Source organism: Emys orbicularis, chromosome 6 (assembly GCF_028017835.1).
Source record: "Emys orbicularis isolate rEmyOrb1 chromosome 6, rEmyOrb1.hap1, whole genome shotgun sequence".
Classification (NCBI taxonomy): Eukaryota; Metazoa; Chordata; order Testudines; family Emydidae; genus Emys; species Emys orbicularis.
Window position 1 is genome coordinate 29,242,124 of NC_088688.1, and position 12,991 is coordinate 29,255,114.

At 42.6% G+C, this 12,991-nt stretch overlaps 1 protein-coding gene across 1 annotated transcript; it reads left to right on the plus strand.

The window, feature by feature from the left end:
- Nucleotides 1-279: 279 nt before the first annotated feature.
- On the plus strand, nucleotides 280-12,297 carry FBXO4 (F-box protein 4). The gene is made up of 7 exons (XM_065406509.1): nucleotides 280-471; nucleotides 2,501-2,736; nucleotides 5,767-5,987; nucleotides 7,216-7,291; nucleotides 7,828-8,006; nucleotides 11,350-11,525; nucleotides 12,208-12,297. The coding sequence occupies exons 1-7, from the start codon at nucleotides 280-282 to the stop codon at nucleotides 12,295-12,297; spliced, it is 1,170 nt and encodes a 389-aa protein (XP_065262581.1).
- The last annotated feature ends 694 nt before the right edge of the window (nucleotides 12,298-12,991 follow it).

Below are 12,991 nucleotides of genomic sequence, written 5' to 3' on the forward strand. Positions count from 1 at the left end.
AACGGCAGCGGTGCGTGGGGGCCCCGGCACCGGGGTGGCCTCTACCGGGAGCGCCGTGCGGAGCAGCCCGGCACCGCAGCTGGGAGGCGGCCGGGGTGGGGCGTGGGTTTTCGGTGACCCGGTAGCGCTCCCCTCTCCACGCCCGTTCCCTGCCGGCCGGACAGTCACCCAGCGAGCTGGAGGCCGGGATCTCCGAGCCTCCAGGGCCTGGCAGCGAGCGCCTGCCCAGAGCGAGCAGCGCCCCGGGGGCTCTCTCGGCCGCAGCCGGTGGGCGAGGCAATGGCAGCGGGCAACGCCGGGCATTGGGGCCGCCTGGAGTCCGCCCTGCGCAGCAGCCTCCGCCTCCTCCGGGACAGGTGGGCCCGGGGGCCGAGTCAGCGCGGCGGGCAGGCGGCGGCCGCGGCCACAGAGCGGTCCAGCAGCGGCATCGAGGAGGCCGGCGAAGAGGTTTGCGCCCTGCAGACGCTGCCGGTGAGTGAGTCACCCGGTTCCTGCCACCCCTCCGCCCAGACCAGCCATCTGCCTTCCTCCCGTCTCTAACCTACCCACCTCTCCTCGTCTCTCTTGACCACTCCAGCCATCCGGTTGGCAGCACTTGGGTGCTCCCATAAATCAAAGGCATGATCATATTATTCTGGCATACCCTCAGAAATTACCTCCTGGGGGTTCATGTCTGATACTCAAAGGCTCTTTTTCACAGGGGTTCTCACAACACATTTTTTGGTGGCCTCACAGTGTGGCCACCAACTCTTGCTGGTGGCCCCACTCACACTTTTTCCTAAAACACTTAATTAACTTTAGGAAAAACAAATAAATATGCACGTATACATGTCCAACTCACTGTAATTTATGTATGGCTTTTTTGCAGACTCAGTAATAAATATGCTGTGAAAAGTGATATTTGTATGTTTGTTAATATCACTTTTCACAGCAAGTCCTGGCAAATTAAGGGGGGGCAGGGAGGATGGATGCGGGGCTGGGGGAGGCTGCAGAGGTCAGAGGCGATGGATGGGGGGGCCCCGCCAATGTGTGGTTGGGGGTTGGCGGCCGCTGCTGTGCGGTCAGGGCTGAGGATCCGGGGGTCAGCACTGGAGCCAGCACCTGCTGCCGCGAGACCGGGGCCAGGGGTCGGCACCCAGGCTCAGCACTTGGGGTCCATGCCCGCTGCCATACGACTGGGGCAAGGGGTTGGCATCAGCATCTAGGGCCAGCACCTGCCGGAGCCTGGGGTCGGTGCCCGCTGCCGCGTGATCAAGGCTGGGGATCAGCGCCCGTGGCCAGTACCCGCCGGAGCCCAGGGTTGACATCCAGACGTTGTCTCTGGGGTCAGCAACCAGGGCTGGGGGTAAGAGCGTGTGGCCGGGGTTGGCCCCTGGGGCCTCCAGTCACCGCTACGGTTGGCGCTTGGGGTCCACACCTGCTGCCATGCGGCCAGGGCTAGGGGTCAGCATCCAGAGCCAGCAAACCGCCGGAGCCCAAGGCCGGGGATCTGAACCCAGGGCCGGGAATCTGCACCCAGGGCCGGCAACCACTGGAGCCCAGGGTTGGCGCCCAGGGTCAGCGACCACGGCTGGGAGTCAGAGTGTGCTGCCAGGGATCAGCGCCTGAGGCCTGTGGCTGCCGCTGGGGTTGGGGATTGGTGTCATGTGGCGAGAGTCGGGGATCGGAGCCTGCAGCTGCGCAGCCAGGGGTTGGAGCCCGAAGACCTGTGACTGAAGACCAGGGCCGCGTGGCCAGAGCTGGGGGTCAGTGCCTGAAATCCTGCGGCTAGAGCCGGGTGTTGGCACCTGAAGCTCCATGGCTGCAGCAGGGGGTCTGCAGACAGGCTCCCTATGTCCCCACCCCATGTCTAAAGCATGAGCCAAACTAAGCCACTCTTCCGCCCCCAGGTAGAGAACTCAACTTGCTCCTTCAGCGTTGTTCCCCACCTGTCTCCAGAGATGGTGCAGGGTGGCGCATCCAAGAGCAACAGGAATGGAGGGAGAGGATCTATGCTTTGCCCCCGCCCCTCTCCCCCCCCCTCCCCCACCACCCAGGAGGCTGTCGTGGCCACAGGGAAAAACCCTGGTGGCCGCATGCAGCCACGGTGGCCAAATTTGAGAAACGCTGATTCTAGCAGATAAAGGCATAACAAGATTCAGTGGCTGGAAGCTGAAATCATCAAAATTCAACCTGGAGATAAAGTGTACATTTTTTAACAATGAGGATGATCAATCATTTGGAGTCTAAATCCAGCTTGGACATCTTTCTAAAAACTATGCTCTTATTCAGCCACAAATTATTGGACTAGATGCAGGAATTGCAGATAATCTATGGCCTGTGTTATGCAGGAAGTCAAGCATGGTCCTTTTTTGACTTAATAATGTAGTGATCTGTTTCATGTTTATACTTTTGCATGTGAAGTAATATTACTTTTGCTCTTATTTTTCCCTCCTAATCTCTTCTATTTGCATTAGTGAGGTCCTCGGTCATTAAAACTGCTCTTTTTTAATGTTTTCAGATTGATGTGCAGTTATATATTATGTCATTTCTCTCACCCCAAGACCTGTGCCATTTGGGAAGCACAAATCAGTACTGGAGTTTAACTGCGCGGGATCCATTGTTATGGCGATATTTTCTCTTGCGGGATCTCCCTTCTTGGTCTTCAGTTGACTGGAAATCACTTCCAGATGTGGAAATCTTTAATAAATCATTTTCTGAGCTAAATGATAATGCATTGTACGACTACATGACAATGTAAGTATTTTACGTTTCTCCAATGTGTATAAAGCAGTATAACTCACCCCAAATCCAGATTTTAAAACCACAACTCTGCTAGTCTAATTATAGGAAAATATTACTTGACTCTCGAAGTGGTTTTGCGGATAAAATGCATTTCTGGTTCCTTGAAAGGAAGTTTCTAATTATGTAACAATTCTCTCAGTTCTTTCTGTTTGCAATATTAGTACATTCCTATTTAATTCCAAAGGATTTCAAAGCATTTTGCAAATTATACATATACAACGCCACAGAAATGCAGCCACCTTAGAATAGGAGTTAGAGAGCCAGCCACAGCATGCTACACAAAAAGTGTGGTGGGGGAGGTGGTGAAAACATTTTTGTCCAGAAGACAAGCAAACGCCTACTCTTACCAAAAGTACTATGTAGAGCAACTGGGATTTTGGTTTTTAAGGTCTTATCTGACAGACTCGGGTACAGTAAATTGCATGAAAAATCTATCTATACATTCAGTCAACTACATTAAAAGAATATTAATGTTGCAAAGTCAAGCACTCATCAAATAAACCAGAGGTCCTTTGGAAAAAAATAGTATTTCATGTAATAAGCATAATAATGCATATACACAAAGGGACTGAATTATGGTTGTCCAGGCAACCTTAATTTTGGCATTTCCTAACTTTTGCATCTTGACTTTGGAACTTTAATGTTCTTTTAGCGTAGCTTTTTTTTGGATACAGCTTCTTAATTTAAAAAAAATGGGGGGGAAAATCTGTTACATGGAACGATATGGGCAATAGTTGATGTTCTCCAATATATGGATCAGCCACTAGAGAGGAATGAGACACATGCTTTGCCAGTGCTGTGCTTTCACAATTATTTGCTGACAACAGAGGAATGTAGATGCTCAGGATTCCCGGGTTCAATTCTAGGTTCTGTGTTCTATATCCGTATACTCCTAGCCAGTTCTTGTTCCCCTTTCTTTTATCCACCTTCTGGCTCCTGCCTCTCTCTCACTCTACTCTTGTTCAACTCCCTGCTTCTGCCCTCTTCCCGCTGGACATTGTGATTGCAGAGCCATTGGCCATTATCTTTGAAAACTCATGGCGATCGGGGGAGGTCCCGGATGGCTGGAAAAAGGCTAATGTAGACCCCATCTTTTAAAAAGGGAAGAAGGAGGATCTGGGGAACTACAGGCCAGTCAGCCTCACCTCAGTCCCTGGAAAAATCATGGAGCAGGTCCTCAAGGAATCAATTCTGAAGCACTTAGAGGAGAGGAAAGTGATCAGGAAAAGTCATACCTGACTAACCTAATTGCCTTCTATGAGGAGATAAACATATATGGAGATATACCTATCTCATAGAGCTGGAAAGGACCCTGAAAGGTCATCAAGTCCAGCCCCCTGCCTTCACTAGCAGAACCAAGTACTGATTTTGCCCCAGATCCCTAAGTGGCCCCCTCAAGGATTGAACTCACAACCCTGGGTTTAGCAGGCCAATGCTCTAGCCACTGAGCTATCCCTCTGTGGGTCTGTGGATGAGGGGAAAGCAGTGGATGTGTTATTCCTTGACTTTAGCAAAGCTTTTGATATGGTCTCCCACAGTATTCTTGCCGGCAAGTTAAAGAAATATGGGCTGGATGAATGGACTATAAGGTGGATAGAAAGCTGGCTAGATTGTCGGGCTCAACGGGTAGTGATCAACGGCTCCATGTCTAGTTGGCAGCCGGTATCAAGCGGAGTGCCCCAAGGGTCCGTCCTGGGGCCGGTTTTGTTCAATATCTCCATTAATGATCTGGAGGATGGCGTGGACTGCACTCTCAGCAAGTTTGCAGATGACACTAAACTGGGAGGAGTGGTAGATACGCTGGAGGGTAGGGATAGGATACAGAGGGACCTAGACAAATTAGAGGATTGGGCCAAAAGAAACCTGATGAGGTTCAACAAGGACAAGTGCAGAGTCCTGCACTTAAGACGGAAGAATCCCATGCACTGTTACAGACTAGGGACCGAATGGCTAGGAAGCAGTTCTGCAGAAAAGGACCTAGGGGTTACAGTGGATGAGAAGCTGGATATGAGTCAACAGTGTGCCCTTGTTTCCAAGAAGGCTAACAGTATTTTGGGCTGTATAAGTAGGGGCATTGCCAGCAGATCGAGGGATGTGATCGTTCCCCTCTATTCGACATTGGTGAGGCCTCATCTGGAGTACTGTGTCCAGTTTTGGGCCCCACACTACAAGAAGGATGTGGAAAAATTGGAAAGAGTCCAGCGGAGCACAACAAAAAGGATTAGGGGGCTGGAGCACATGACTTATGAGGAGAAGCTGAGGGAACTGGGATTGTTTAGTCTGCAGAAGAGAAGAATGAGGGGGGATTTGATAGCTGCTTTCAACTACCTGAAAGGGGGTTCCAAAGAGGATGGATCTAGACTGTTCTCAGTGGTGGCAGATGACAGAACAAGGAGTAATGGTCTCAAGTTGCAGTGGGGGAGGTTTAGGTTGGATATTAGGAAAAACTTTTTCACTAGGAGGGTGGTGAAGCACTGGAATGGGTTACCTAGGGAGGTGGTGGAATCTCCTTCCTTAGAGGTTTTTAAGGTCAGGCTTGACAAAGCCCTGGCTGGGATGATTTAGTTGGGGATTGGTCCTGCTTTGAGCAGGGGGTTGGACTAGATGACCTCCTGAGGTCCCTTCCAACCCTGATATTCTATGATTCTATGATCTATGTACTTTCCCCTATTCCCCGCCTCTGCAGCTGTCCACCCACCTACTCTTCTGGTGCTCCCCATGCTCTGGCTCTTGCATCCCCTGCTCTCCTGAGTACCAATCCAGTGCCTTAACCACAAAAAACATTTCTCATTGGACCAAGACTTCTAATTTATTTACATAGGCTACATAACAACCATCAGTTAACAACTCTGTCACTCATTGATATGAATCAGCAACCTACAAGTCACAAGTAAAATACATTTGGGACCTAATTTGGTTGACAGTAATTAATATCTCCTCTGTATTTTGTGTTTAATTTCTAATTATATCTATTTTACCCAGATACAAAAAGAGCTGTCCTCCGAGTAGACATTTGAAATCAAGCCATCCCACATATGGAGCTGTGACTACCTTCCTTATACAATCACTGGTCATGCAAGCAGAACCTCGCTTTGCCCTTTTTGGACCAGGTTTAGAAGAATTGGATGAATCTTTGGTGCGAAGAATGATGACTTGCCCAGAAATTTTGCCTGTAGCTGGCTTACCTCAAAGACAAATCCATGGTAATAGTCAGTTGTTTCTTTAAAAACATGTTCTACAAGAGAAAAGGTGCTTTTTATACCTCCCTTTAAAACGAATATTAGTTTTATAGACTGTGTTATACAGGAGATCAGACTAGATGATTGCAAAGACCCCTTTTGGCCTTAGGATCTATGAATCTATACTAAAACTGGATTTTTTCTCTCTCTGTGGCTGATTAGAGGAATAAAATGCCATTGTAGAACAATAAGCATTCGGGGTGAAATCTTTCTACCTTGAAGTCAGTGGGAAAACGCGCATTGAAATCAATGGTGTGTGGTGGGTGTCTGTGTGTCTGTCTGTCTCTCAAGAGTTCACCCTGGGGTTTTGGTCCAGAACTTAGTCAGATGTGCTGTTGATCATGGATTAGTCTTGAGCCCAGTTTTCTTTAGCTGACATTAATACTATGTCCTTTTTTTAAAAATTACTTTTGCTTGATTGCCTGCACTTTATACAAAAAAAAGTGTGTAGGTACAAAAAAAGGAAAAGTGGATGAAGGACCCCATTTCCTACTTAAATCTAAGTTATATATGAGATTGGTAATAAAATGCCTTTATTAAAAAGAACAGTGACCTAGGAAAATGTAGGAAGTTGTTAAATGATTAATCAACGGGATTTTACATAAAATATAGTTCTAAACATCTGCAGTTTCCCCTCACTCTAAACCAGAGTAAAAAATCTCAAAAATTATTTGATTGGGAGCCACTGATATTTATTTATTCATAACTGAATTGGAATAATGAAGTTGTGCTCACAGGTGGCATATGCAAATATACATTTTTAGTGCTGTTTTCCTGCTGTCATATGTCACACTTGTTGCATTATCTTTTAAATTAGGTGTAAAACATTTTGGATAGAACTTAATATGTGATTTAAGAACAGGAAGCGCAGTAGAGCTTGATCCTGATTGGGGGGTCTAAGTGCTTCTGCAGTACAAATTTTAAATAACTTATTTAGGTACTTGAAATAATTCCAAGTGCCATCCAATCTTTTATAGCAATACTGAATTAAATTACCAGCATCTCAGTGTGATCAATTTAGTGTGTGTCTAAAGTCACATTCTGATGCAATGAATATATTTTCTTGTAGTATAGAGACACTTGATTAAATGTGTCCAATTTATGATCCCTATGGATTTTTCAGCCTTTGGCTTTAGCTGTCTTTAGCAACTGAATATTTTTATATCCTAAATTCATTTTGTTCCTCTTGTAGGGATTGGATCAGGAGTCAGTTTTCAATTTAATAACCATCGAAATTTCAATATTTTGACACTGTATTCAACTACCAGGTAAGGCTTGTTCTCTGCACAAAAAAAAAAAAAAAAAGCTGGATGTTCTCAGTTATTTCAGCTTTTTCCCAGGTCTCAACCACTAATGTAATTTGGATATCACAGTACTTGATTGTTTCTGTAAATCAGGTGGATGAACATCTCCTGTAAATTACATCAATTGGCAATGCCACTCACAAATTGTGTGGCAGAAGGTAGGCCTAGTTTTTTAAATCTGGCCCAAAGAATCTTTGATCAGCATGAGTATGTGTATGTGTAATGTATAAAGAGCAGTGCCTTTCCTTTTTGTGTCTCTAACTTTATTTTTGAAATTTATAAGCATGAACCTACCCATTGGTGCATGTTAGTATGGATCTTGCAAAACTGGTTAACTATGCATGCAAATTATAAAAAGTTGTTTCAGGGATGAAACTGTTCTACATGTTTTGGCCATTCCCCTTTCCCCTCTTTGTGGAGTACCCTCCCCTTTGCCATTCTCCTTCCAAATTAGTCTGGATAATTTTGTTAAATGTTTGGGATGTTTTCATATTTTTCAGCATGGAAAGGAAGAGAGCAAGAACAGAGCAAACTGTTACAGTCAATAAGATGTTTTACCAAGAAAACAGCATAGGGGGCAATCAACAGGCAGTACACTACAATGTAATTGCTCAAGTTAAAAAAGTGTGCGAAGTAGTTGATGGATTCATCTATGTTGCTAATGCGGAAGCTCATAAAAGTAAGGAATGTTTATTTTAACTATGTTGACTCATATTTTGCGGATGGTTGAGATGCTGCTAATACATGAGAATACATTTATACTTTGAAGGCCAAATTCTGATCTTATTGGTCACCTTCAGAAGTGCAAAGAAAGATACTAATCAATATAAGTAAGAATTATGAGTCCAAATGAAGTTAGTATGGTTTCAGGACAATTCTTACTAATGATTGACTACTGAATCTGCTATATAACTTGAGGAATTTAATTTTACAAGGACACTACTAAGCAGGTTATATGCAGTTTTGCTACAATATAAAAGCAAGGTGTGCTCAGTTATTCCTTTTGTGTAAATAATTGTTTAGTATGAATTCTTAATAATCTGAGCTAAAGATCAGAGCAAATGAGATGGGCATTTAAAAATGTCAAATGGAAAGATTTAGTTTTGTTAATGGCTAAGTAAAGCCCTCTTATTCATGTCTGAATACTAGTGACATCATAGCAGAATTTTTTGGAAGCCTTTGTGATCCATCACTAACTTTGCGCACACAGCAGCTGACTTCCCTGTGATCTGCCACACACCATCTGTCCTTCTGCTCACTGGTCATCATCTGCTATGGTGACCCACCACCATTCCTTCCATGATAACTTTCTCAAGGATATTTCCATCTCTATACCAAATGTGACCAAAGTATATAAGTTTGCATCTGTTGATTTCCAAGAGCAGAATCCACTTCTCTCCAATAATATTTCTAACATAGCATGCATTGTCTTCTCCGTCCAGGAGATATGCAAGAGTCTTTGCCAGCACCACATCTCTTCTTTTTTCTTCTTGCCAGCTGTATTAGTTTTCCAGGATTCACATCTATAAGTTGCTATGGAAAAAATTAAGCTTTTGAGCAATCTAACAGTAATACATTTTGAGATACCATGGTTTTTCCACAGTTTCATGAGGGAGGCCTTGCTGAGCAAGCCATCCCTAGTTGTCTTCAGATTTCTTTGGAGTAGCCTCCTTGCTTTAATATGAATGATCCCAGATAATTAAGTTCAACTATTGCCTCTACAGCTTCACTGCTGATCATGATGTTTGCTTGCATCCTGTTGTTATTGATCATGTCAACGTACATGAATTTCATTTTTGCCACATTCAGGAATAGTCCATGTTCCTCACTAACTGTTTTTACAGACTCCAACATTTATTGCATTGCATCGATTGGTTTCACCAAAGAGCATCATATCATCAGCATATCTGAGGTTGGTTAAGAAGTGTCCATCAATGGAAGTCCCAGTCCCTTGCACCTTATCAAAATCTTCCAGGGCTTGTCTCATGATAAATTCTGCATATACGTTGAAAAGACCCGGGGACAGAATACACTCATGTCTCGGACTCTCCCCAATGGAAAACCAATCGCTGTTGCCCGCTGCTGTTCACACCATGGTCTGTTGTGAACAGTAGAGACTTGCAGTGAGTTCAGTGAAATGCTTTGGAGTACTCTACAAAACGTATTGGGAGATTATACTCCCTACATTTTTCATTATATGACTAATATTTGCAATTTGATCACATGTGCCTCGCCCCTCTCTGAAACCAGCTTGTTGTGGTGCTACTTCTGCTTCTGTCAATTGCTTCAGGCAATCCTGAATTACGCAGAGCAATACTTTAATTGTGTGTAATATCGGGGAGATGGTTTGATAGTTACTGCACACTGTTATATCCCCTTTCTTTGTAAAAGCAGAAAGATTCCTTTCGTCCAGTCTTCCCACCAATTTCAAATCATCCACGCGTCATTGCAGATTTTCCGCATCAGAGCAATACCACGGTCACCAATTGCTTTTAGTAATTCTGCTGGTACATTATTTACCACTGCTTCTTTTCCAAACTTCATTTTCATAATAACATGCACCATTTCTTCTCGGAGGACTGATGCCTCTGGCTCCGTGCTCTCTTTTCTGTCATCCTGCATTGTAAGTGGCTCTGATGAGACATACAGGTTGGCACTGTAATCTGAATCACCTTCAGTAAGAACTGTGCCATCATGATCTTTTATAATGCTCGGTCATGGGGAAAACTTTTTGGTAAGAAATCTGACCACTGTGAATATACCTTTTTATATTATTAGTCTCTTTATAATTCTCAATTTTCTCACATTTTGCCCTGATGTATTCACTTTTGTCTAGTGTGCCTTTGAATCTGTGTGCTCGGTTCCTTGTATTCTCTCCAGTGTTCTTCAGTTTCCAATCCACTCTTTCATTCTGTCATTTTTTTCATTAGCTCAAACACCTTCTCCATTAACCATGGTGTGGTCCAACTCTGACTTTTCAGAATGTGTGCTTAGATGGCTTTGAGCATGATAGTTTTCATTTTATTCCAGAGTTCATTCGGGTTGTTTCTTCTCTTTAAGGAGACTGTCCATTATCAAATGGTTGGTAGTCTCTACAGTTTCTCCTAATGTATGCACTGAAATATCTCATTAGTTTATCATACGTCTGGCACTGCACTGAAACAGAGTTCTGCTATCATCTAAAGTTCTTTCCTTGCTTATTTTCATGTAATGACAGTATAACTCTCCTTCTTTGACCTAGTCTTAAACAGTTGTGTGTTTTTTAACGGTCCATTAACGGGAAGTTGAATCAAACAAATCAAACAAATCAAAACCTGTTGATTTTTAAAATGTGTTTTAGTTGGGAGTATTTAAACTAGAGCATGTATTTACATTTAGGATTGTTTCTAGCATCTAATTTTATTTACAGAAGATGTAGAACTATAATGAAGAAACATGTCCTGAATATCTTTTAATACTGAAGGTGTGTTTACTTTTTGTTTCTTCAGCCTTCATCCGTGCTAGATTGTCTTCATAATCAAACAAATCAAACAAATCAAAACCTGTTGATTTTTAAAATGTGTTTTAGTTGGGAGTATTTAAACTAGAGCATGTATTTACATTTAGGATTGTTTCTAGCATCTAATTTTATTTACAGAAGATGTAGAACTATAATGAAGAAACATGTCCTGAATATCTTTTAATACTGAAGGTGTGTTTACTTTTTGTTTCTTCAGCCTTCATCCGTGCTAGATTGTCTTCATAATCATTGCCTTTTAAAAGGAGGAAAAAGTCAGATCAGGAAGGGAGAGGTGGAAGGAAGAGGAAGGAGGGGCAACTCACTGCCCCAACTGCCTCTATGGAAGTTAGGAAAATGGCCTATTGTGACTTTGGTTATTATCGCTTGGAAGGTACTCCAGTAACAACAATTATGTGTATACTCCTAAGAACCAAGATAGAAGAAAATGTAATAAAGATGAGTTTGATTATATATAGTGAGGTTTGTATATAGTCTAATACTCCTATTTCAAACTGTTTTCTAGAACATGACCGTCAAGATGAATTTGCTCGTATTTTGGCAATGCTAGATCCAACTCTTGGGCCTCCAAACAGACCTGTACTGATTTTGTCCTGCACCTCTGAAGTTGGCATTAAAAGAATCCCTTGTGTTTACATGGCACATCAACTGCAATTAAATCTGCTAAAGCAACCATGGATGGTATCTTCACTTCTTAAAATATTTGTTTTCTTTTTACTCATCCTCTTTATATTGTCTTGTGAGTGAGCAGTAATGTTTGAAGTGGACTTTAATTTAAATGTTAGTGGCACACTGTAGTTAAAGAAGAACTGCCAGGCAGTAAAGCCTAAATACAGATTTTAGATCAAATATTTTCCTTTGCCTTCATAAGGATAATGTTGGAAAGCTTTGTGTATTTTTAAAACATACACTGTTATTTAGAAGATTACATAATTTGAATGGAAATATACTAGAAATTATAGAATTCATAATGTATGTGAAATTCTAAAGTTTGAAACTTTGTTCCCCCAAGAGTTATAAAAAGGAATTTCAAATAACCTGTGATTCCAACTGATACTGTGAAGGAAGGAAGATGTCACAAAACAGCAGAGGGAGGATTAAGAGAGAACTCTATAGGAAATCAATAATGTACAGCTTTCCTAATGGCTCTCTTTATTCATCCTCTGAACAGTACTGTTTCCTTTCCCCTAATTTACTCTAAGAAACATGTTCTGTTTAAGGGACCCGGAAGCCAGTGACAAAACAGGCAGATTTGACAATACCTGTATTTTTATGAACAAATATGGAATGTTAATCTAGTATCTATACACCAAATGTGTATATCCATATACCACATTAACATCTGCCATTGTTGGTTTTACAGGTGCAAGACACTGTAGCTGCTACTTTAAGTGGACTGTTAAATGGAATTGAGTGGATACTTGGAGAAGTTGAATGTAAAAATGCACAATGATCAAACTTGCTTAGTCATACTGTATGGACTTTGTCATTTGCAAAGAGTATGAAGTGAACATTTCGCCCTGATGTTGTACTGATTGATAAGAGATTTACAAGGTAGCCCTCTGTGATGGCAAATATTTTAATAATCAACATTCTTCCAAATGTAGACTTGAATTATAACTGAAAGCAAGTTTGATTGGATATCAACATTTGACAAAGAAATAGGTTTGATTTTTTTTTTTAATTTGGGGTCTTTATAATGCTTTTCATTCTCAGCATATTCTATAATATAAAACATTCTGCAAACCTTTATCCCCGATTAGCTTAATGCCAGAACAACCCTCTCACCTAGGTGTACGTCATACCAGATTTATGAAGCATACTACATGGAGATCCCTGATGACATAGGCAGCCATCTCCTATATAGTGTATTCCTTAAATGGCCAACAAGAGAAGAGACATGCCTTGTACCACAATGTGCGCTTAAGTGATCATCTACTGTGCCAGGTCTCCCGAAAGGGGCACATCATATTTGATATTTGTTCCAAACACTGATCCCAGACCAGCTCCCGAAAAGGAAAAAAGAATCCTCTCCAGAACCATTGTTTAGGGAAAAGAGGTAAACATAAAGGGGAATTGTTAGCTTAGACCAAAATTTTTAAAAGTGAACATTTGATTGATTTTTTCCTATGTGTTCTTCATGACAT

Bases quoted from the DNA above. Each gene is read 5' to 3' on its own strand.
- FBXO4 (XM_065406509.1), top strand. From the start codon at position 280: ATGGCAGCGGGCAACGCCGGGCATTGGGGCCGCCTGGAGTCCGCCCTG. The intron at 2,737-5,766 runs GTAAGTATTTTA...TATTTTACCCAG, and splicing joins TTGTACGACTACATGACAAT to ATACAAAAAGAGCTGTCCTC. The intron at 7,292-7,827 runs GTAAGGCTTGTT...CATATTTTTCAG, and splicing joins ACACTGTATTCAACTACCAG to CATGGAAAGGAAGAGAGCAA.